At 39.7% G+C, this 26,647-nt stretch overlaps 1 protein-coding gene across 8 annotated transcripts in view; it reads left to right on the top strand.

Annotated features, from left to right (window-relative positions):
- The window catches only part of LOC110973392 (secretin receptor-like), a 78,439-nt gene that overhangs the window by 21,503 nt on the left and 30,289 nt on the right, over window positions 1-26,647 (top strand). For 6 of the 8 annotated variants that reach the window (XM_087148026.1, XM_087148024.1, XM_087148029.1 and 3 more), the window contains exon 3: window positions 7,372-8,526. In XM_087148026.1, the coding sequence (XP_087004152.1) occupies window positions 8,458-8,526 (69 nt within the window). In that variant the 5' untranslated portion in view covers window positions 7,372-8,457. Of the gene's footprint in view, window positions 1-7,126; window positions 7,143-7,371; window positions 8,527-12,399; window positions 12,419-26,647 lie in introns of those variants that run through there. The other 2 variants (XM_087148028.1, XM_087148030.1) reach the window with 2 other exon arrangements.

Below are 26,647 nucleotides of genomic sequence, written 5' to 3'. Positions count from 1 at the left end.
CTTAGCGAATAAACCACGGATACACCGTATGGAGGAAAGTCTCGTGCAGCAACGTCATATTTTATATTACGAGAGTTTCTACAAGAAGGTTACTTATTGGCTTTGATATATCCTCGTTATTTTCGTCACGGATATGCACATCTTTTGGGGATAACCATAATTATGTTTGGCTTCAGTAACGATATTTTCAGGTGATCGTTATTTAGTTTTTCGCTATTTTACTTTACAAAGCAGTTTATTATTGTTTATCCGTCAATTGTGATTATGCACCGTAGACAATACTTTTCCTCCCACTTTGGCCGATTGCTATGTTATTTTAGGGGAAAATATTTGCAAATGTGAAAATAGATTGAACTAATTTTTGTGCATAAATACTGCTGTAGGTTTTTTCTATTTTTCTAGTTGTACATATTGGAGTCGTTCTAAAGAATGGTAGAACCATGTGCCGGAGTTACTTGATCCGTCAAAGCATCGTGACATTTAAAGGTCTCACCTAATAACCAATGCGCAGGAATCTTTTAGTAAAAGAATTTCGAAGATAGTGTGATGGTTAGTCAGCAGACCTTTATCAGAGTACCTGCAAGCAACATACATGGAGGCAAAGACTACCGGAATTCTGACGTAAATGGAGCAACTGTGTCATTCAAATTTATACACGCCTTTTTCTTCCGGGCGTACTCATGCTGTTATGCGTGGGCACGATTCTGAGAGATTGTATCAAATGAGCGAATTCAATTGAGGTTGCACTTCAACCTAGTTGCGGAACCTCAGCACTTTCTACTTCACAAGTTATACTTGTAGCAAGTACACTTCTGATAATGTCTACACACGGAACAACATTGCATTACAGAAAGTCCACAAAGGCGTGGAAAAGTGTCAGCAATCCGTTGATCGGGGTTCATTTGTGACGATGGCAATTTTCCACAAATACTGTTTGGCTTTGTCTATGTAAGCATGCAATTACTTCAAACAAATACAACTCCACTTGTTGGGATTTGGGAGGTAAGCGTACTAGCTGTCTACTTTATCAGTTGGACTTATGCGTAAACTGTTTCAGTAAATCTGGATGAAACGCGCAGATTTCATATGAAAGAAGCTTAATGTTCAATTCTTGCGTTATCTCTTCCTTCCGAGACGTTATTTGCAAAATCTCAAAGAAAATTGAAACTATATTCTGTCCTCACTTGCTACTTCATCGTTGACTTATTTCTATGTAGGCTTTTCTAACACAAATACTTGCTCAGTAGATACCTCTGTCGTGGTGCAAAGTTAATTCAGCAGGTGCAATTGTAGTAAATTGATTAGTCGCCACAAGTTTGTATGGTTTAATCTTATCTGGAATGTTTCATTTCCGTCAGTGTGGTTTAGTTAGTATTGAATGTGTCCCTCGTCTTCACAGTGCACCCAGAATCCCACGCAATAAATGTTATCCAGTTCGCTCCAGAATGAATGGTTCTTCAGTAACAGAAACAGACTTTCTTAAACGAAGCAAATTTAGAAATATTAACCATCTATACCAGGATAATAATTTCACCATACGATCACAGGGTAAGAGTAATGGTGGTCTTGTGACCGATTGGTCTGTGAGCGGTGCCTTTATTTTCACAGGATAAACGATGGATGAACAGCAAAACTGCTCTTTGTTAGAGAAACGAAATGTTATTACAGAATATAGCTCCGTTCAAATTATGTAGTTCAAAATTCATTCCATTTATTCATTAAAAAAAGCCAATTACAAAAATATTCCCAGAAATGTCGGGATCAATTTTATGTAATATATTTTTTTTATATGAAGAGTAGTATCATAGCGGAAAACCACAATTGTATTGGGCTCGGTGTAAGCTTTGCACAGTAACTGATGTAGCCTTGGCCGTATTACGCAGTGATTGCTAATCCAATAGTCGTGCCATGCATGCGTCATGTAGTAATTCTCCAGCAGAAGATCTATTTTTAGTGGTAATTTTCGGTGTAATGAGAAATTCAATCGCAGTTGCTTTTCCATTTCCTGGGGTTCTGTAGTGATCTAGACCGTCCTAAAAGATCTGAATGAGATATACGTTCATGATATCCTACAAGACTTGGAGGACTCGTTTCTGGTCTTAACTGGTTCCTTCATGTAATAATGTAGTTTTAACATCTGTAATGACGTTTCTTATTGTGTTGATTACACACTTTATTCGTTCATCTGTGACTTTTCTATGCTTCATCGATGTCAATCCCAAGCTTATAGCTAGGGGCATCCCTAGGAAACCGGGTTTTTTTTCTAGTCACATCCGCTTTGCCCGAAATAATCCGATTCTATCATCTCTTAGCAGTGTCAATGCCATTCATTATGAGAAAAAAGTCCTCAAAATAGCCCCCGTACGTGCGTGCGCTTAAACACACTCATCCCCTCCTTCTCAATCCTTGTTCTGAGATATAACTGTCATTCTAGCTTCCTTGCCGAGAAGTAATATTGTTGAATGTCTGTTGGAATCACAATCAATAGATGAAATATCCGCTGTGCGTCTGACTGAATGCCAGCCTCCGTCATTTGTCTCTTTGGCTGACGTGTACACTTCTCCATTTTCATTATCAAGGTTTTTTTTACTTCGTCCCTTCTTCCTTGACAGGAGAATGCTTCCGTACGGGTCCCTTTGCATCAAAATGCTTTCTTTTGAACACGCGCAATGCCTTTTGTAACCTATCCTAGTTTCATATGTTGACATAATTTTAAGTATGCATGCCTGGTGACCTGACTTGTGTATTTCACTTAGACCACATATGTCTCCCTTGAGTTTGCCTGTTTAGATGCTCCGATGGTGTTTGATTGGGATTTTTTTATTGAGCATGAATTGAAGATACACGTGCCAAAATCTGTATTCAGTGGAAGGTGAGAAACTACTGTAGAGTTTTTAAAAAATTTTATTCGGAAAATTTAAGGCAAACTTTCTTTCACCCCGACTTTCCAGTATATCCCTCCACAATTTGCTTGTGTATGGATATTTTCCGCACTTGTACAAGTGGCACATTTCAAGATGTAATTCAAGATGGCGTCATTGCCCACATTGCAATCCATCAACAAGGAATAATATGGCCGTTTCTCAATAGTGTGCCACCAAGAGTTTGCAATGCGTTGGCCTATCACAGGCATAAAATTTGTAGACCCAATGCGCGTTTAGAAAGGGTAGACAAATTTTACGCGTTATGATTGGCTAACGTGTTGCAAACATTTGGTGGCGCACTATTGTGAATGGTCCGTATTAATTTTGTGTGGTTATTTTTTGGGTAAAGTTTGGGGACAGAGCACCTTACCGTTTACCCGTTCCCGTCATGCCTCATGGCTTGTTAGATTACGGACACTCGTTACACCATCCTCCATCTCCGATTTTAGTGAGTCTTCATTCCTTGACCCCAGTTCTTCCTTAAATTGTGTCTCTTCTCCTGTCTGCAGACGATACAAATAAGCATCCAGTTGTAAAATAGTATAAATAGTTCTTGCCTAGTTAAAAGATGGCCTTGTGTTTCATCTTTTCAACCCAGCAACATCTTTCTCTGTTTTTTTTTTTTTGGACAGAATTATTATCCTGTCATATCTTTCCTATCAAGCTATTCATTCATACATTATGTATTTACCCCTTTGTTCGGGTAACAAGATTAATTCTGCTTCAACTTAGAAGAGAGAATTATCTTTGGCTATAGCTTGTTAGAGTGCTAAGGAAAGTTAAAGCAACTTCGGTGTTCTTGAACAAATCACAACACGAACTTATAAACGGGAATGGCGCTTGGGCCTTCGAGTTGTGATAAAAATGTTGGCTTACTTTACTAGAATGACCCGAAAGTGTAACTACACCTTCACCCCCCCCCTTTAGCCCTGATGAAAGATTAAGCCGGTGTGATTAGGATTTGTTGTCAAAATCGGCCCAGATACCAGTGAAATATAACCTGGAACCGAAGAGAGTGTCAGCCTGGTCAATATTAGTTCGCCAAAGTGTAAACACAGTTCCAGGAGGATCAAAAATTGATAGAAACTCGGAAAGGGGGTCCAAGAAACCAAGCACCTCTGCAAACAATTTGTAAGTTTGTTTCAAGACCTTTGGAGAATTTGTCACGGCAGTGGAATTGCGGCAGTTGGGGTAAATGCCCTCCAACAATAATTGGGTTCAGACTTTTTCTGTGATCGTTATTCGTCTCCGTATATCCTGATTTTTTTATCAGAATGTGCTTAGAAAGTCAATTTATAAGCCGAAGTCAAGTCTCAAGAGATCGCGGATGTCAGCGTCCGTGTCTGTGCCACCCTAGCATTATTGAAAGAAATTGACTCGGCCAAGTTCCTAATCATTTCCTTCCTATCGTTGTCCTTAGATCAGATTTCTTGAATCTACCGTATTTCTTTAGTTTTTATTCACATATAAAACGAGCATTTTAAACAGCATGGCTGCTTTATTTTACAGAAATATATACATATATATTTATTTGATCGAAATCTAATCTAATCAATGAAACACACTTTTCTTCTTTTTTGAAATTTGTAGCGGTAAGTAGCGCGAATGTGTTGCAACATTTCACGTGCAGTTTGGCAGCTGATCTGGCAATGCAAAGGGGCCACGTACAAAGTCAATACACATCGATATAGGCCACTAATTAATTCCGCAAGTGTTGATGTAGATGAAGTTTGCGAGACGGGTGTTGTTCATTTCCTGCCAGACTCGGAGACAATTCCGCCTCATCAATTTTCACGCGGTGCCCCATACGTCTTTGCCCGCGTCCCTGTGGTATACTATCGCACCATGGAGCTGCCGCAGCCGGGCCGGCTCGGTCTAATTGATGAGGATGTACTCTTTGTCGAGGTGGCAACAGCGACGCCTCTTGCTTTAAGTTTTTCACACCAATATCTCTTGACGAAATACGTAATTTCGTACAGGACAAGCGTCATGAACTGATTGAGAATGATTAAGATTCTATGTAAATATCTAATAGCTTGTTCCAAACGAACAAAGTTTCAGGTTATTGCATTTGTGACCGTAAAAGGAGCATGAATATATTTATCATCCCGTATCATCAACTCACTGGCGTTTTAAAAGGTGTTATATTCGGGCGAATCGTTAATCAATAATTTCGTTCACGCGTTAACGAGTTGCGTTAGCATTTCTGAATTTGTAATGGCATTCACTGAAACATCGCTTAACCCCGTGAATGCAATTAATTTGACAGATTGATTTCATTTCAGATACCCCTGTCTAAACTGGGGTTAATGAGTATTTATCTAACAACATTAAACCTGTTGATATTTTTGTTACTACAGTAGCCAGTAATCGTCGCGTATTGCTCAAAACCTGATTCAAAATTGTGCGTGCATAACGCACACAGGTACCATTTCCATCGTTAAAAACTTCTACTGTGCAGATCATATGGTGCAATGAGAATCTGGAATACTATGGTATTTCGAATTATGAGAAGTAAGATTGATTCTATATTGCCTGGTACGTCGATTTTTTGGGATTAAGTTGGTTAAGAGTATCTTACCCGCAGTTTGAGAGAAAAAATCCGACATAGTCGTTGGAGACTGTGCATTTTATCTGTACTTTGTCATATCTAGGCCATGTGTTTCCAAAAGGGTCAACCAGGTGCGATTTAACACGGGATATTCATATAACGGGGTATTTCGGCTGTGTATTTATATGAAGTATTGGACACACGTCTGTTTACCTAGTCTCATGTTACAGTCCACGTCAAACGGCGTCAAAGAACGATATACGTAGGATGTGCTTTTCCGCTTCATCAAAATTACTTAAACATTCAGTGAGCCAAAAATTAAAAAAGTGTGCGAATGGATTAATGAATCATTGATTTTTCCTAGCGACTTCAAGTTTTAATTAATTTTTCCGCTGAAACACACTCTAAGCTCTTCTCTACCCAGGCAATCTATATTTGTTGCCTTTGCACTAATGAAAATGTTTTCCATTCAAGGTATTACAACAATATGTCCTTACTTTTTTCTAACATCAATATAAAAGAATCGTGTCAGCCATCTGGCAGAATAGAGTAAACTGGGTTAGAATATTTGAGCAACATCCTTCCCAATTTCAGTGACAGTGTACGTGGTGCCTCTTCCTGCTTCTCTGCCTTTGGCTATATTTTTAGCTGTGAGAAATAACGGGATTAGACGAGAAAATAGAATACACTGGGATCTCCTCAAGATGGCCGTGCATCAGACGGTATATTTGTAACGATGCCGTTGCGGTCAATAGTCAATTGGTTTGATACCTAGAAAAGAAAATACTATGGAATTTTTTTTTTGAATAATACATTGTGAACAGCAACCTGTTAGAAAAAAAAAAGAAATAAGGGGGAGACCCAGAAAGAAAAAGCATGACTTAAAAAAAACTAGTTTGACATGGAAACAAGGTCAGCACAAGACTTGCGGACTGTGCTGTCAATCGATTAACATTGTTTCATTGGCGTTGCATTTTTTGCGGGGGGGGGGTTTGCTCGGAGACCATCCAATGATAGAAGATTGACTGGGAGTACATTATTGTTAGCACAGTGGGCGACAGATAAAGGCAGGAGAGATGTTTTGTGAAATGAAACCAAATAAATGAGAGTAATTTCAATTGGCTCCAATTTAGCTATACTGGATTGTAACAGGCAGACTCACAAATCTGACAGATTTCAAAATCTGATTCGGTGTAGTCTTGCATTCTGTCTCAAGAAAAATTAACAAGGTAACCTTTAAAATGAGCTTGAGGAAAAAGAGTATGCACTGAACGAATGAATGTGTAGTGACATAATTACAAGCCTGCGCCAAGATTCTTTAATCAAACAGGTAACGTGATCACTCTTCAACTATGCAATCAGAACTGCAACTGTACGGTTTGTCTTTCAGCATCCGCACACGCGCTCAGGCGCATATATTTCCGTAAAGGCGACAAAACAGCCAGTGGAAGCTCTCGTCAGATGCAATTCAGCCCCACGAAACCACGATCTTTCACCGCGCAAGACTGGCCGCCAGTCATGCCGTGAGTTAACCCTCGACCAATAGCAACTCCCCGCACGTGGCTGCCCTTCAGATTACGCAGCATCACTCCAATTCTGTTGTTGATGTTTCCCACAGTTCGTGAAAAGTATTTTTCTTTCTTAACCTCTCGTCACCTTTATTCTACGTAAGTGCACGGCCCATTCATAGCTGCAGCTGTGTAATAGCCGAACTAGTGAATGTAACAGGAATTCTAGCTACAATTGAAACTCCTGGAGGTATATCAAGCCACAGCGTTGCGGCGCAGCTAGGTGCCTAGTGTACAAAACAGATCTGATTCTTAGCAATACTATATATCGCCATGCTGAAATATTTTTCGATTATCAGAGGTTTGTGTTTCTCTCTTACTTTTATAGATCGAAATGTTATGAAGACATTCTATGCATGGCCTGAGCTGAGACACCACGCATTGGTATCACAACCATCCCTGACCCCCCCCCCGTGCTGCCGACGACCGCGGTGCTTCAACACGGGGGACTGCCTGTCGTTGACCAAATAACGCCTGGAGGAGAGTCTAATCAGCTTGCGCAAAGACGATAGAGCGGATTGTGCCCATGGGCTGTTGTGGAGGGAACTTCGACATCTCCAGTGCATTTGCCCGTGGGTCACTCCATGCACCAATCATTGGTGTGTGGTTGCACCTGTGACAACGTCGACAAAGTCCAGCGCTTCCACTCCTGATCTTGTGGTGCGTCGAGCGTAGCCCAGTGGCCTTTAAACCAAATGCAGAGGGAGTCGCTCTTTAGATTTCACCGCTTCCTGGACAAAAATACACCTGTTCGCATTTGAAAGGGGAGAAGTTTGCATCATGCAGGCTTTGGGTAAGCTGCATTGCCGGATTGATTCTTACCCTATGATCTGAACACGAATGAAATGGTTGATCGACATATCTGTGCATATGTTTGACGAAACACGCTGAAAGTTATTATTTTTCTGCAAGTGGAGGTAAATCTGGTGTGCACCTGTACGCAACAAGTACGATGTGAGTGACTGTATTGGAACTTCAAGTATGTCCATGTTGTAGGCTCCAATCTTGGTACGTTCTCTAGAGAGTATTTCATTTGTGACATCAGAAGAGACATCTGTTGAAATTCAATTGGTCTTCTTGACAGCAGGCATCAAAGCTTTTGTTTTTGAGAGGGAGCAGTAACAACTCCAGAATCTTTGACGTTGTACTGTATTCGAGCCGTCGCATACATACTGTGGAGCGACCAATTACAGATTGCAGTCTTCGACAATACTCTCATCGTGAATGAGCGACGACTTAGTCCGCTCATCAGCCTGCAGTTTTTGTCCAATCTACCGTTCGCTAAACTATAGTAGGCCAACTGAAGATTTCAGCTTTCAGCTGTGGACCTTGACGGCGTGGAAGTCTTGACTGCTATCACGTTACGTGACAAGTGGCTTGTTCACGGTCGGGTTGAAGTGAAGAGTCCTCCAGTATGAATCTGGTCAGACGCTCGGCGTTGCCTCTTACGATAGTGGTTGTTGGCTTTCTCGCAGGGAAAACGGTGAGTCAATCTGCATTTCATAAAACTGAAATTAACTTGCAAATATGAAATGAGATAATGCTCTAATCGGAAAAGACGGTTACAGGTGTTCTACTCTGTCACAGTTTGTTTTGTGTTATAACTACTCAAATAGGCCTACTCAAAAATTCTTCTAATCCATTCCAGCAGTCTTCTGGAAATGTAGATTTCTCTTTAAAGGAACTGTAGAGCAGCGCGTGGGAAAATGCATGAATATTTCATGACACAGAGCATTATCTTGGCAGTGCATTCCCTGCATGCTGACATTCTCTCTAAAGTACTCCCCGTCTTTGGATTATTTTCCTATAGTGTTAATCAGCATAATCGACTGCCAGTCTGTACCGTAATAAACAACTGGTAAATATTTACTGAAAATTTCTATGCGAAACATCTATTTGCTTGTGATGGATAATGAAAAAATGTGGTGGAAATGTCTTGCATTGGTCAAACTTAACTGTTTTTTTTTTTTGGAAGAGGTCACTGACAACACTGTAATGAAGTAATTCAACGTCTCAGGTCAATGACAAAACATCAGAATAAATCAAGGAAATTATACTGGCTCATACATCTCTCGGAAAATGTTTATTATTTCTCGAAAAAATCCTGACATTTGGGCAATAACATTTGGGTTGGAGACGTCTAGCTTATATGAATGACCTTTCTCTCTGGTAGTTCTTTAATGTTCACATGAATTTCAAATTTTCGCTGATCCTGACATTTTGTTAGATGCCTTTTACAAGCTGCATTACACCGAGAGGCTTGTTAAAGAACATGTTCAAGATTTTTTTTTTCAGCCAACAGGCAAGGAAAGAGTAATCATTTCACACACTGTCTGCTTTGCATTCCTGTTGTTTTAAATTAGAAATGAGTAGGTGTCCGTGTAGAGCGAAGTCTAGGGCCGTCTAAATCTACGTTCCTCATATTTTGAGTGCTTTCTTTATATTTTTGATGTAGGCGGAGGGTATATTCGGCTTCGGGAAAATGTCAAACAATGATTAGTACGAAGTTGGTTTCTGTCGTTCTTTATTTTTGATCAAAACAGTCATTTTCGCAGTTAATATGTAACAAAGTAACAAGTGAACCATCCCGTAATGACACAGCAAAGTTGTCGTGTCTTCCTCGAGGTCTTGTTCGTGTTTCCAAGGATTAACATGTCTTTAGTCGACGATGCTGGATTGGAGACTTGTGTTGCGTTTTGCCTTGACCGAAGAACTGTTTGATTGTAGTGCATTACAAACTGAAGATCTTCGATACAGTAATTGAAACCTTTTTTTCTTGGTTTACGAGTATCCAAACCCAATGAGAACATGTTCACCTAGAGTATACAGGAGTCACCAGAGCAGCTCTCTGAGGATACAAAGGTCTCGGAATGTTAAGAGAAAATTCCGCTCTATGATTTTATGAGTCCTTGGGGAAGCTCACTAATTTAATATACAAAAATTGAACAACGTAGTAATGCAACCTGGTAGTTCAACTGATGAGAGATGGAGCGGTTGATTTGTCCAGTGGATTGAGTTTTAGGGTCGAATCGAAGTGGTTTATTTCTATTCTAAAAATAGTTACTTAAAAACTTCTTTTAAAATGCAATAAGATCTATAAGATCTTTTTGAAGTGTCCTGTTCTTGAGACATAAATAAATTAGTGCATTGCACCCACGATGTTCTTCCTGTCATAGTGGTAAGTGAATGATAATCATAAGAAAGCTTTTAGGTATACTTACTGGTCTAGCTAAACGTCACACAAAATTAGGTCAACCGTCACTTGGGAGTTACCCAATGGGTGTAACACCTAGAGTCCGGTTTGTGCATTAGCTTGTATTCATTGATCTGATCTGCGCCGCCGACGACGGGGAACGACGACCAAATTTAGCCGAGTTCTTATTTGTCACCTGCAATTCCCAGTCCGACTCCAGACACTCAGAGTTCACTTTTCGCAAGCCGGGGTCTTCCGTGTTGTATAGAAGTCATTTGATGGATGTTTTGAGGAGTAGGTCTTCAAAACGCTTGACTGCAGACGATAGGATAACGAATACGGGCGATTCACAATAGTGCGCCTCCAAGAGTTTGCAAAGAGTTGACCAATCACAGTGCTCGAAATCTGTCGATCCTTTCCAAACGCGCATTGGGTCGAAAGATTTCGCGCACTGTGATTGGTCAACGCGTTGCAAACTCCTGGAGGCGCACTATTGTGAAACGCCCATATTGAAAACGTACACAAACTAACCTTGTTTAAAAAAAGAAGTCATAATTAGCTTCTGCACTGGTTCGCAGAAGTTGGTCGCTTAGTTCCGTTTTTAGTGTCCGTTCTAAAGGAAGGCCCAGGTCTTTCCACACTACATTTTCGAATCTTTATTTGTCTTGTGATAAGTGCATTCAGTCAACTAGGCAGTGGGTTGACTTAGCACGTGCAGTTTTTAGATTACGCTTCAAGAGCGCCTTAAACATCAGCGGTTGATCACACTTAATCGCTACTGACAGCGACAGCGAGCGTGCTGTCTGCGTGATGTTATTGTTATAGGCGGTTCTTTGAGTATTGCGCGCACAGAAGGAGTTGGTGAAGAGTACAGCACAAAGGTAATTCTGCATTCAAAACTCTGAAGTTGTGAGGATGCAAGCCGTATGATTAAATTTTGGGGATATATGGATTCCCGTATATGTGTACGTGGTATAGGCCTACTTTATTAATCTCTTTTTTATAAAAATGAAGCACACTGTCAGGCTTGTCGAATTCCCAGGCACTCATATTCCCCAGCGAATGCAGAATGGATCAGTACATCATTTTAATTCAAAGGGCGAAACCTTGCTTGTGATATTAGATATTGTGTCGCCAATGCTCCCAGCACATTTTGTCTGTTGTATTAATTTGCCGCTGGAATGACGTATACATTTAACGTTGTCATGTTTCAAAATAAAATCCATACTCCCTCTTGGAGTTTTGGCAGAAGAGCGACTTCACTGCCTGGAGAAGTGTGAGTGCTGCTTGCATGTTTGATTGTTTTGATGGAAAGCCAACAATTTTGTAAAATATCACACAAGGAGTCAGTAGCCTAATTCTTTTAAAATGTTTTCTCAGTTAATTAATTCATCTCCAACTTAGCTGGAGCTTAAGTAAAATCAGGAAAAAATGACAATTGTTAAAAAGAACCCTGATATTACAGACACGTAAGTGAAATTGAGAGGTGACTTTAGTTGTCTTTTCCTTCCACCATGGTGTGATGCACCTGCCATTACTTGTACATGCTTGTCTTCTCATGCACCTGTTTGTGTGATTCATTAGATATTCTACCCTATCATGCAACATAGCTGCTATAAGCAGTTGTCCTATGTTTAGAATGTCAACTGATAGACCTGTGTGCACTCAGCAAAGTGAAAGAACGTTATTTAAGATCGAACAGTTCTTTAGTTTGGCTTTAAAAACGGTAAACTGAGCCATACGGGCAATGGTTCATCTTTAGGTTGACATTGTCTTGATTACTTCCAGGTCGGATCTCCAGTGGCTCACTAGGGAATTACATTGAGTGTTTTACCTGCTGCTGCAGCTCATCAAACGTTAATGAAGAATATCGAGCCATGATGTTTGTATCTCCATCATCATCGGGATTGCGCATCGAAAGCCATTGACACATCCAAGCTGTTTTTCAGGCACTAGGCCTGTTGTGGTTTTGTCGGAAGCTTTTCTTAAATGGAGATCTTGCTATAGTATTGATAAAGCCAGGTTTTCAGCAACTTTTTTGATAAACAGCTATAAGTTTGAGCTTGCTTATAGTTTTCTCTGAAGCATAGAAATTTCCTCTTAAGGCACAGTGTTATCTCATGAAAAAAAAAATGTCCAGTGGTTGCTCAAGGTGCATGCACTTCAGTGGGCACGGAGACAGGTGAGTAAATTTGTTGACACTTCACATTAAACCTAAACTCAAGGCAAAGCTGGGAAAGTGCAAGTAAAGCGAACAATGTAAGAGTGTACCGAGTCATGCATTGCATGTATGTGCGTTGGCTGTAGAAATAGCGAGGAAAGCTGTAGTGAAATGAAGCAGGACAAAGGTTTATTGACTCTAGCTGTTCTTGCTTGAATAACTGTTGTTGCCATAATAATTATAGATCTATTCATAGCTCATAATTGCCTTTCAGGGGGTTTGGAGTTATGAACGCCCAGTTCAAGAATGGGTATTTAAGAGTATCATAAGGTATGAAATGGTTATCTTGGTGTATCTTGCACCAGAATTATACTCTGAATATGCCTTTAGCTCCTGAATAAATTAGGTTCGATCGCAGTACGTCTTCATCTTTTGAATCAGTTTTTTTTGTTTTATACTAAACTTGAATACCCACTTTTAAGTGACCCACTGTTATTTCGATTTATGTGAATTTTATGCCATCATCGGTCATCACAAGTATCGTGGACATGTTTCCTGAAAAAAACTACAGTGACAGTTACCGGTAAAACTAGTACAGACTTAGAACAAAACCTGTCGCATGCACTTGTTGAGATCTCGACAGTGGCTAAATGCAAATTGCCTGGTTACGAACTATGACGAAACAGAGCTGATGATCATAGGGTCTAAAAGTAAGCTTGATAGAATTACAGGCATCAACGCGTAAGTAAATGATGAGCCATTATAAAGAGCCAGCAAAATGAAATGATTGAAATTATCATCAATGAAAAAATTAAAATGGAATAAGCAAGAAGTAGAAAAGTGGAAGTATTAATACAGAAAGAGCTAGGTATGACAAATCACACCTTATGTCCCTTTGCGATCATTCAAAATGTCGGAGCAATACATAAAGCACACAGAAAACTTGAAACAGTGCAAAAATGTGCTGGAAGAATAATTATTGGACAGACGATACGACTCCCCTCTTCGTGAAATTTTGGAACGCTGAGATGGATGTCCATCCAGCAATGATTTTCACATTAATTTTGAGGGTATTGCCCCCTCGTACTTAACTGAAGTTGTAAATAAAATATCCAACATTCATCACTGTCCCTCTTGGCATTCCACCGACCATGACCTATTTATTTTCTTTCTGTACGGCTACTTTAATTGGTTTTTTTTGTTAATTTTGTTAATCCTATGTTAGTTTAAACAATTTTTTGTTTGATGTTGGTAGATATTATATCATTAGACACGAAACTATCGTGAATCCGGCTGTCCTGGTGAAATATCAGAAATAAATAAATAAATTTTGAAATTGTGTGACAAGTCAATTTTCTCCAGAGGAGAAAATATTTATATATTTTAATTTCCATGGTGTCATTCTGAGTAGAATTGAATAACAAGGAAAGAGTTTACTCCGATTACTTTGAGCGATCAATATTTCTAATGCAATAGAAGCTTTCACTCAACAACTGACCAACCAACATTTTAGGTTGAAACCACTCCACAGTGTCAGTCACACACTGCCAGCAAATTCGCAATCACTCTGGGTCGACCCATGCATTACATGCCCAGAATAAATATTCTAGGCAGTGGCGTGTTCTCACCAAACCTCCCAGCCATGTTTAAATAACCTCCGCGCATATCTCTAAGATTATGGACAGAGAATCTTCGGCACAGCATTCGGCGACCAAAATGGCACGTTCAGTCAATAGGAAAGTTACATGACTAGTCACAGATGGCTTACAGTGCACCTCGCTGCAGACGATTTCAGACGACAGGTGCATATCAAATTATGTAGCTGGGTGACTAAATAAACAGAGGTAACAAAAATCATGCAAAAGTTCAGAAATGTGTGGAAATATTGGAGAGTCACAACTGCCCAATCCGTGTAAACAGTAACTGATAACTCAGTCACCGACTTCACTTTTTGAGCAGTTGCCAAACTGACCCCAACTGAAGAAGAGGAAATATTGTCTTCAGATTAGTAGATTCAAGCAAAAAGTAAACGGACCTATGGAAAATAATTTGTCCTGAATTACTAAATTGTTAAATACATGTAATTGCTTTGAAAATTGTGCCATAATTTCAATGATGTGATTGTTATTTGACAGACTCTTTGCCCTAGTATTCTTAGCATCCTTGTAAGGGAATCGGTGTTGGCTTGTCAGTATTTACATCAGCTGTATTGATTTGAAGTCTTTCAAATGAATTTCAGTTACTTACTGGTTGCTTTTTCTCATTTTGGACAAGCGGCAATAGCATGGGAAATACTTGCCATGATATTGCAAACAAACCCAGCATGCTGACCTTGTTTGTACGCACGTGCACAACTCCGAAGCTGGGTGGGCACATTGAGATATCGACTGACTTGTTTGCGTGCAGCAACGCTTCTTTCCTCCTCAACCTTTTAGCATCATTCGCCTGACTAATTGGCACTTGTTTGACATAATTGATACTGTGCGCATGTTAAAAGCAGCGTATCATGGTATTATTACGATAGACTTGCGGCTTCAGCATGAAGGTGGGCCTTTTAGCAGTAAAACCACGATGTAGTTGTAAATTTACTGGGTGTTTCTTTACTTTAGATTTTCTAGATACCATATTTTCCTTTTGCATGTGCACCACAACAGACTGCAACGTGATTAAAGTCATTTAACAGCGAAAAACGGAGAAATTATGTGGAAGCCCAATTATATATTCGTAATGTTAGTATACAAATAATGAGTAGTGTTTTTATGACAAGTAGAGGAAACGGATGACTACTTTAGGACCTACATCTAACGACACAAGCAAAAGTTATAATGAACTCTCTATATTCTAAGGAGCTCAGAAGCAACCCCGTTACACATACTAAAATGAAATCTCTGACGTGCTCTGTTGGTCAATATGTTTAGTTGACCATTCTAGTCTCGACTGTCTAATCTTTAGCTGCCTCTTCTTGGTCTACCTGTCTTCGCCTTTCATGACCACGAAGGTTGTGTTGATCTCACCATTTACAAATCGAGATAGGAGGAAGAAGGCAGAATGAAAAGAATGCCTGGACCATTCCGGCAAGTTGCCTGTAGTGTACGTACACTGGGTTGCATCTCCAAGCAATCAGGCTGTCAAGCTCTGGACTACGAAGATCAAACGAGTTGCAATGAGCCTGTTTCCTCACTCATGAATCTTGGTTGGACCCCTCACTTTATCTTTGCCTTATTTCCTTTACCAGGTGTATTATAATTCATTTCTGTCGTCACTACGTAGTGTAAGGTGCAGAAGTGACTCCGTTCTGTTATTTTGTGTTTTACTACCACGAATGCTTAGTTGCCGATAGCACGTCGTCTCAATGGAACCCGTTTCTCATTGGACTGGCATAGAAGACTGCAAGTATGAAAGTAACCCAAGACTACTCGTTCAAAATTCGTTAAGTGATAATTTTATTAATTGAATCCAGGACGCCTATTGAATATGACCTGACAATGGGGGTTTTGTACTAAAGTCACTCTTTGAAACATGTCATTCCATTCCTCCTGCCGTCTTCAACATGAACAAAATTTGTCTCAACTTATGTTGAAGAACACCATATCCGTGCACGAGGGAACTGTTGAGATGCAAGATTCCTAAGGGTGTTGTGTCGTGCAGGCCCATCAATCCTATTCAAACAGTCCCGCGTTTCATTTTACGAATTTTAAAGAGGTGCACTTGTTTGTCAGAAGTAGTGCTTAGAATTGAACTCGGCCTAGTTTGCGATCCTTGACTCCTCCCACTATTTATTTACTCGATTGAAAGTCCAAATTATAATATTTATTGCAATTATGGCGGAACACAATTTTTTATGAAAGCCGTTATCCGGTGTATCGATCTTTTGGTAATAAATACAGCTGAGAGGGAGCCGAACGATGCCATTTAGAAATGAAGGTCACATTTACATTGGTCGTGCGATGGTCAAAAGTCGATACCTTTCCAATTCTACAGTCGTGCCAAATTTACAACTTATAAATAATGCACAGAATGCAATCACACCGATCATGCACTGCTGCGCTGTTTAGCCGAGCATTTGTTTCTGATGGTTACTGGCGGACGAAACTGACATCTCGAACAATGATCATCAAGTATGCAAAGACAGACCACAGGTTTTTATCCGGCAGTGTTAACGCAAGCGAAGAAAAAGGTGTTAGTAAAGATTTCGCAAAAAACACTGATATGAACTGTCCTTATTGTGCACTTCCTGCTTGATTTGTGGCTTTATATTAACGTTCAAAATGTGATGTAACTTCTTTCTGTATTATCGAAAATGATGGATCGGTTGTATTCTTTCAAGTCTTCCACTAGCTTGCAAATCTGAATTGAATCCTCATTTAGTGTGACACACCGGTCATCAACTTCTCCGTCAGTTACAAAGTTTCGGCCAGATTCTGCGCCTGTTTGTGGCTTTCTCGAGACTTCGCTGTAATTAACTGCACTCTTGTAATCTTTAAATCCAAATGTACTGAAGTCATTCTCAGATATCAGTTTAACAAATGTATATTTTGACTACTCTCTGAATTTATGTCAATGTAGTATATCTTTCAAACGATGGGATCTGTATTTAAACTGCAACAGTTGAAAAACTAATATAAAAGTGAATAATTTTTGCAATTGCTTGGGTGAGCTTCCTTTTTCAAATCATGTCGTGCGTCGTTTACCTCTACAATTAGGGGGAGGGCTTGTCTGCTAAAAAATCATCATGCATTCGTTGCTGTTAAATGCTTATTAGTCATGAAGTGGTCGAAGCGTGCAACCGAATACAAATCACATCTCAATGAAGTAGGGGTACTCTCCAAGCTTCGTTACCTCCTTCTTGAAGTGACAAATCACTTGCACTTTGACAAACTACAAAGTTTGCTTCCAGAAAAAGAAACGCTGCTGTCGTTTTACATTAAAAGGATTTATTTTTAATTTAGATGTCGAATTCAGTGCAAGAAAAAAATGTGTTTTCCAGCGAGACGATTGGTGTCACGAGTCACTAACGGTAACTGTGCAAACAAAAGCACGTAAGAAACTTGAAATAAATCTCTACTTACCTGTGTATTATAACCTATTTAGAAAAGGTTTCAGACAGTTTGGTGGATAAAATTCTGCAGCTTTATTTCTCAATACTTATTATTCTCTCAATTTGAATTGGAAGATTCGGATTTTCATTTTACAGTTTGTTTAAAGCCGCACAGTACCTGTAGGTCTAGTCACCATTCCGAGATTTAGCTTCGCTTTCTGATTGAAGACTTTGCCCTGCAGAATGATTCTCTGATAACGCTGGGATCGGTAAATTTCAAACGCCGTCTTACCGTCATTATCAAATGGGATCTCCGTGAGTGTGCAAAAGCCCCGATTTTATTTAAGAGACGGATGTTGCATACGGAACTCCAACAAACGGAAGCACAGACCAGTTCGGGGGGGGGGATAAAGTTCACATAATCCATCTCTAGATATGGGGGGCTTTGCCCACCGGAATTTTGCCGCCTCTTGTTGACATTATGTGGATGAAGATGCTCCCGCCAGCTATATCATGCAAAGTGCATGGAGTCAAGTGTACACACTTATTAATGTTGAATGGTGAGGTCGATGCCCCGGATGTCTGTAGCAATCGGAACAAAAAACTAACTGGCCTCTCAATCGCTTTTGAATCTATTTTGTCCCTTAGCTGGACAGTTATTATACACCAGTGATTGGTATGATTTCTGCATCTCGTAACTCGGTACTAAAAACGACAGTGCCATCCTACAGGAGCCATGTCATAGTCACCCTTCTATTACAAACTTCGGTTTAATGCTAGCAGCCAAGTATGAATAAAATCTCGATTTACAGAGCTGAAGCGGTGTACATTATTTACAGAGGCAAAGATATGTAAGAGACAGATTGTCTAGATTATTGTCTCAAGACATTTGAAGCGACATCATGGGATTTTTTGCTAAGAGGGGCTTGGATCACACAGCCATTTGTATTGATCCCTGGGGTGAAGAAGGAACGAATCAAAGTTACAATACATGTACCGATACATTCTGGTCAGTAAAGAAAGGTAACCGCTAACCTGTCATTCGCACGCGACGCAGTCCCGGGTTTTATATAGTGACTTAATTTAGACATGTCACTGGACACTGGGCAGAAATGCTTGACTCGCAAACCGTCGACTTGAGAGTATTCTTTGATAAATACGCTACATCATTGTGACAGCATTTGTGCGATACATGTTTATGTTTTGATTTGATAATAACATGGCGATGTAGCGTCGGGAACGAAAGAATTAGCATTCTCTCACAACTGATGCTTTTTCGATCGAAAAGAGTGCTTTTCGTTACATTCATTACACGCCAGGAGACTTTTGCATTTTCCCACACGAAGAACGGTTGCCTAATGACATTAGTAATGGAAGAGCTTGTAGAGGGAACATTCTAAAGTAAATGTAGAATTGTCAGATGGTGCATTTAATATCATAATCAGTGGTTGATGCATTGCTTATGTGTTTGGAGTTTGAGTAGTCTTGTAAGAGTATCATAAAAGCCAATGGCTTGTGGGCGGACACGCAACATCCACGGATTACTAAACCTACTGTGAGTGTTATACCAAGAATAGATCGGAGTGTGCCTATGGCCCGAGCTGGCAAGTGTCAAAGAGTGGTAGTCCCTCGAAGCTATAAATTCAATTTCAAGCGAGTTGTTGACTGCTAATGGAATTGCCACACCCGGGGATTGGTCTTAATTTGGTGCAGTCAGATCAATTGAAAGCTAATTGTTTCAATTTACCCTCGAAACGGAGGGTCTGATACAAAGGAGAGAATGCTGAAATTTCGATTAATCTTTCCCTGCACTGCAATGTTGCGGTACTCATTCTCTGTTTTCCTTATTTGCAATAGTTCCTGCTGCAGTTTGGAACTTTTAAGATTTCATTTTATTTTCCATTGAAGAAAACAACTCCAATTTTATTTTAGATTTAATGAATTTGAGTGTTATAAATTGGGTATTTATGACAGCATTTCTGAAAGCTAATCATGAAAATGTAAGTTCAACCTGTATTGAATGTTCATTATCCTACGAATTAAATGCACATTTCTAACTCTCTTCCTTTCAAACTATGTACAATGATTATAAGGAACCCATTGAAGAACACTTTCTTTGTGAAACTATCTTCTGAATTCAGAACGGAATCACGTTCCCTTTATCAAATTGACAACGCGACTGGGCAGTGAAGTAACCCTAGAACTGGCAATCTGATGAGAGGCTTCAGCAACGGAGCAATCTTGTGAGATTCACAATATTAAATATTGGTACAACAGAACACGCCATTATCCTATTACACGTAATTACAAAGACTCTGTGGGCATTAATAAATTGTATGACATGCAAATAAAACCAGATTTTAAGCAAAACGAGAGGGAAAAAATAAGCTTGGGAAACGAACTTGTTGTAAAAAAGTATTTTAAAAATGCCTTTGCCTTTGAGAAAAGATCCTGCTAGGATCAGAACGTGAGGCCCTCCATATTTTGAGATTTAAAAAATGCAGTAAGGCGACGCTATCTTTCAGACGTATATACGTGTAATGATATAAATATTTCATCCAAAATACTTTTGAATTGCTCTGTATTCATTTCTCCTTGCAGTATTTCTTATTTACATCATTCACATTGCAATTTTGAATACAACCTTCTTTCCCTGCTGTTGTTTATCTTCGTTTTCTTTCACACCAGCCGTCAGTTTCATTGCGTCTATTTAATGCGTATTTGCCCATACTTTCCTATCAACTCTTTCCCTTCGCATATTTGATCATGGCATTGCGTGTTTCTTAATGTTTCATGTTTTCGTAGATTTACTCTCCCTTGTTTAACTTTTTGTTTGTTCATTTCCAACGTTCATTATCTTTGATATTCTCAAGCGTGCGTATGCTCTACAAAACTGATGTGATGTTTCAATACTCAAACGTCTGCGGCACCCACATGCTGTGTATAAATCACATTTTACCAAATCCCAATCTGGACTAATGTCTCTTCATAGCTCGCCATTATCAAGTGCAATCAGTGTAATTATATCCCCACAGTTTTAGAAATGTGGCCAGGTAACTTGATTTGTTCCTCTCTACCTTTTCTCTCCCCGTCCATTAAGGACAGTGGCATTTACCCCAAATTGATTTGATGGATTTTTTTGAACTTGGTGTTTCACCATAAATTGCTTTTATCGGAACTGGAAGACACAGCGTCATGTGCTTTGGTTGAAGTACGTTTCATTGCGGTGCAGCCAGATATATGCGCTCACGCGATTGTCGATTTTTTTTGTGCTGACGTAGACTGTGTACTGTAAAAATTACTGCACGTGAAGCGCATGCGTGGTAGCAGTTACAAGGCATTTTAAGGCCTGAAAGGAGCACATGAATGGGGACTCCCCACTGAATATTAAAAATGACATACGCCCCTTTATAGTTAACTATAGAAGGACACTCGGCATTTATCATTAAAATTAGGTTGTGTCATACGATCTGTGACGATATCATGCAAGAAGATTTGTCATCTCCATCGCTATAAAGGTTTGTAGTGTTGTGACGGTCATGTGTGGATTGTTGTTTGGATATCTTTTGTGAACAAGCGCAGTTGTGCGGATGGTATCTGTTTTTCAGATAGAATTTCAGAAACGTGTCGACAGAAGTTGCTCATAATTATTTCACTGATGTGATTCGGGTGCGACGTGTGTTAACATCTGTGCTCTAAACTACTGATTTGGTGTGTTGGTGATAGACATGGTTTTGTTTTTGGCAAGTTTTATTTCTGTGGTTATTCACAAAACATGAATCCTAGAGTGTATTTAATTGATTCTGCTTGGATAAGTAAGGTTGGAAACCGATCGTAAGAATCGTCATGGAGGAATGAAGACTTCTGTGATTTATGCACATAGTGAAAAATGGACTGGAATTGTTGAAATCCTACTTCAGTGAACGTTATTCTCACTGGTTCACGAAATGAAGGAGCTATGGGTCTATATAAGGTCTTTTCTGTAGAGATGCATATGGCATTGCATTTTCCTTTTTTGCTATGTTACGCAGATTTCAAGACCTGCCGGGGAAAGATTCGATTTAGGAAAGACAGGCATTGTAGCCTAATTTTTGAGAAATATGAGAAGAAATCGACGTAAAACTTATACCTTGAATTATGAGCAATCATTTTATGACTATGTGAATTTGCCTGTGGCTGTTTTGCCAGAAAGATTGAAGAGATTTTATCATCGGTATTCCTGAGGGCCTTGACATTTCTAGCGGCTGAACGTTTAGGCCTCTCTTTCCTTAAAGAAATTAAACCCTCAGCATTATGTTCCTTATGAAGATCTCTCCCAAATTATGCATTCTAATCACAAGTGGAGTATGGAGCGGCTATAAGGAAGTTATCAGGGTTGTGACAAAACACATTTGTACATTTATCTGAATCGTTGGCAAAATCTGTTTACTCACGAGTAGAGAATAACGTTTCTTAAATATTTCCATTCAAGTATTTCAACGCAAACAGAGAGGACCACAAGTTTCATCTGGAATTCTAACTTTTCTGTAGCTCTAGGGTGAAATATCACGATGTTCATGTTGCAGTGCGCCTAGACACGAGCCAACCGTAAGCATCTAGATTGTCAAAAATGAGGGTATTTAAGCTCAGCGAGCAACTGAAGTCTCATATTCCCACTTTTCTCAAAACACGTTTGTCACCGCTCATTCCCATTGGGTTGGAAGTTGCTTGGGTAACCGCCTAACCTAGATATAGCTTTTGTATATGTCTGGATTCGAGGTGAATGTGCAAGCCAGGTATTTGACAAATGAATGAAGGTGTACTTACCCCCTACAGTTCGAGAATATCTAAGAACTACTATGCTCCTTCTTTTGTCTGTTTGGGGCCGATGAAATAACTTGACCCGAAGTAAACTTTGTCCACCGTTATAAAACGTGCCAGATCTTACATACAGGTTTAGTCAGGGTAAACCTACATGTCAAAACCTGGATTGGGGTTCACGAAAATGAAAACACAAAACAAACCAGAATGTATTTAGAATTAAGATCCCATACATGAATCGAGCAGATGGGAGCCTTTTCGTGTCACCCTAGTTACCTTTGTTACTCCTTTAAACATAGGGCGTGACAAGAGAGAAAAAAAACAGAATCGCGCTGTTGGCAGGCTGTGTCTCCTTCCGACGTAAGTACTTTCTGCGTGAAACCTCTCTAGAAGGGGAGTGTAAACTGAGGGATACTTAGACAAGTCTCTTTTACTTTCAGGTTGTCAGACTTGCACTCAGTGAGCTTTCAACAAGGTTGGACAAATGATTTAAAAGACCCTTCTCTCTTTGTGAATACCAAACAGCAAACCGCGTTTCAATATTTAGTGTTTGGGGTCGCACACATCAGTGACATTGAAATAGCTGACCATGCGTGGAAGTTTTTTTTTCTCTTGACTACAAGTGAAAGGGGTCAGACATTGTGGACACAGTAGTTACATTCCCAAGATTCAAGTGAGATAAATACGAGCGTAGGAGTAAATTGCTCTTATCAGCAGGGCTGGAAACGTGACAAAAAAGATAATGTAGATTTTTAAGACATGGAATTGTGTGCAAAAATATTTAACAACCGTTTGGTTTTCAGTCTAGGCGGGCGCATCATTAGTTTTTGAAATGAACAAATGACATTATTCTGGGGCTCATTCAATGATCCAGCGTTATTCCAGCGATTGTCTTAAATTTGTGATTTTTTTTTATACACAGTGATGTAGGTATGGCAGGCAAGCTTTAAACAGTCCATTAACGACATGAATTATCGCTTGAAGTTTGGTCGTGCCTACGACGGCGTCGCAAGCTATGTTTTATTTCCCAGACCTAATTGAAGTGAAAGTTAAACTCCATCGTGCCAGCGAAGCGACAAATCAAAACTTTCCTGCTGTTACTTCTGGCCCTGTGGAAGAGTCAAGAAGAAATGAAGATGGGGTTAAGTAGACAGGGAGGTATTTTCCGAAAGATGATTTATAACCCGAGACTTCCCTTTGGATGGTGGAATGATATCATGATAATATGATGTTGCATGCCTGTCATTTACAAATGTCATTAGATCGAAAATGCGATAAAGTCCTTTGAAAATTCAGCCTGATGGCGCCGTGTCATATTCACCTTGTAACCCTAATTGCCCTATTTTAGCTACCCTCGTCCGGGAGAATTTTTGTTTGTTCCGGCTTTGGAAAAAATAATAGGATAAAGAAACGATTGCGATTGACGAAAAGATTTTGATACAAACAGCCGTGTCTTGCTCTCGCAGAATTTTGTAGGCCTTCTTTACTTATTTCTAAAATAAGTCGAGAAATTGGTGCTACAGTGTTTCATTTTAAACTTTTCCAGTTTTAAAATGTAATCCGCAACTTTGTTTGGATACTTTAACTTAGAAAAAAAGTGGCACCAGCCAAAAAAAATTAAGAGCCTCCTTTCCCACCTGAATTTATATTTGTGAAAATTTGTTTTATATCAAATCAGTGTAAATCCGTTAATTCGATTTTATTAGAAAGGTCCATTTGTCCCTATAGCCCAGCAAACATCCTTAAGAGGCAGATAATGCTCATTGGTGTTTAAAATGATACACAGTGTGTGTTTCACTGAGATCAGTTACCGTAATGCATTTTTCCATATCAGCCGTTGCTGACTTCAAGTTACCATGATACTGAAAGTTATAAGATTATGTACATTGCAGGTTGTTTAAATAGCGGTTTCATGCGCCAAAGGGACCAATGATAACTCCAACACGAATTTGCAATGAGCAACATACGCCTCTGGGACTTCCCAGTGCCACGCAATTGCCTAAGATGCTGACCTTATGCCTCAACGGGATTAGGATGGATTTTTCAGCAGAAGAGCTGTTACATTTAGGTCTTACCTCGTGATGTCGTTGGGACGGACAGTTACCTCTGAAATCGAGCGGTCAGCATTGTTGTGTAGATTTCCTAATGTTGGTACTGGCTTTAGTATGTGTGTACCTCTGTGTCATTTAGATATTGCACTGTCCCCTCTTGGAACCAGAAGAAACTGTTTTCTCTATGTTTCCACTTGATAAGTACCTATAAAGTCACCAGCAGATTTAAACACTAAGTAAGAGGACCAGAGATAGTTGGTACACATGTATAGGTCAGTTTTCTAGATCAAGCTTGTAAGGAAAGTTATTATTTGGGTGTGTCGAAGGACAAGATGTTGGAAGGATGAAAGGTTCAGGGATTATCATACTGAACTAGAAAAATGGTTTCTAGAAAGACAGTGTTGCGCTTCTGGGCTTTGTGACTCCCTTACCAATTTCCTCTATCCAGTATATGTGAAAGCTGTTATGCATTATGTGGCCTGATGTATCTTTGGGAAAGTTCTACCTGGCAACGATTATAAAGCGAAGTTATTCAGCCAAATATACCAATAGTTTGCCCAGAGCAACACTGACGTAAAACGTTTTCATCAGAAAATACAGCAAGGCCTTTATCTTCACTTTACTTCAGCTTATCTAGTGCACTTGTTTTTGAAATCTTCTTCACATCCCTACGTTGTCATCATCGTGTCCCAGACATTGGTCTACCCGCACACTCCAGCTGACCGGCTGCTTTCAGAAAGAAAACGACAGCCTGCCATAAAAAGCATTAGTCATTAGGTGGAATATAGGTTAAGCCAATCTGATCGATACCCTAGAGTATATTACTGTCTTTCCCCTTTCTTCGCCATCAAAATCTGAGGCTGCTTTCCCTGAGCGTTCGATAGAATTTCCCTCCATTTGCCTTCGCTTGTTCGAGTTCGTTTCTTCGATTGTTTTGGTTCTTGGTCCTCAGGCAAGTTTAATAACAACCCATGAGAACTGAGAAGTCCATCTGTTGTCAGTTCAGTGCTTCCCCGCTCAATATTTATATATATACACTCCAGGGTTTCTAAGAGATAGTTTGGATATCAGCATGATACCGCTTAATTAAATTACTCTTAGAAGGGCTTATACTCGTGCAACTGGTAGTTCTTTTTATTTTTCTCTTATTTCTATGCTGACGAAATATGGAATTGCTCTGTTAAAACAAAGAGGGTTACAAAACAAACCCAAGGGGTTACACCTCCTTTTACTTGTGAATAGAGAACGGGGTTATTTCCTCCAGCTAGGGGTGCCAATGACGATTTCAGAGCATTTTAAATTACATCGTCTTTGAAGGGTATGTGCCCCTACAGACATTGCAAGAACTCTTAGATTCATGCAAAAACCTAAAGCAGGTGTGGATCCAAGGGAGGAGGTTGGGGGTCGAACCCCCCCCCCGTCTGAGCAAAAAGGGGGAAAAAGTAAAAGAAAAAAAAGAAAAAAATACCATTGTACACAATGTCTATCATGTATGATGTTTCATCATCGTTTCTGCTTGTCCGCAAAAATTAGACATTAATTAAAAACCTCTGGCCTGACCCCCCCTGGAAAATTCCTGGATCTTCCCCCGTAGAGGCACCACTTACAAAATGTTCTTATCATCCACATCCCAATTTTGAAAAGATCACAACCTTTTTCAGTAGACCTTGGAGAACTTTTTTTGATGAGCAAATTTGTTGGAACCAGTGTGCAGATTTTCTTAGAATGGTTCTGACGAAGGATCAAGACCGCATACGTTTACAGAACCCATGTAATACTTTATTACCACCGTGATCAGATCATGTGATAGCGACTTTCCACCGATCGAGTATTTTGTGATCAACCCTAATCCTCCCTTTTACATTTGATATCTCAGTCTACACCGACTGGCCGACTTTTTCAGTAACGGTATGCCAGTACTGGTTGCCAAGCCAATAATTAGTACAGTTAGGAATGTTTTATGTAATATGTTACATGTAATATGTTTTTGGCTCCAAATTGGGTCCTGTGCAGTAGGGCGAGTTGGACATTCACCCTTCGACACCCACATACCACGTGCCATGTAAACTGGTCGCATTGTCTTAAGTACGGCTGAATGTACATTTTGACAAGACCCAGTACGACATTGATCATGCATTTTGATTTTCTTTTCAATGGCGTGACCTTAGGGATGATACATGTAAAAAAACAGGCGGATTATCTGGACATGAGTTAATATCCAGATACGTGTCCAAACACGGGACCAATGGCCTTTTTAGACGTATTAGTCATTCTATATGAACTACTCGTGAATCCGTATAGCTGTGCACATTTTGTACTTTTTGTGAATAAAATGACTGCACTTACTTTCCCCGATGACAG

Source organism: Acanthaster planci, linkage group LG17 (genome assembly GCF_054643075.1).
Source record: "Acanthaster planci isolate LZ-2023a linkage group LG17, COTS_SCS, whole genome shotgun sequence".
Taxonomy (NCBI): Eukaryota; Metazoa; Echinodermata; class Asteroidea; order Valvatida; family Acanthasteridae; genus Acanthaster; species Acanthaster planci.
This window is presented reverse-complemented; position numbering and strand designations above follow the sequence as displayed.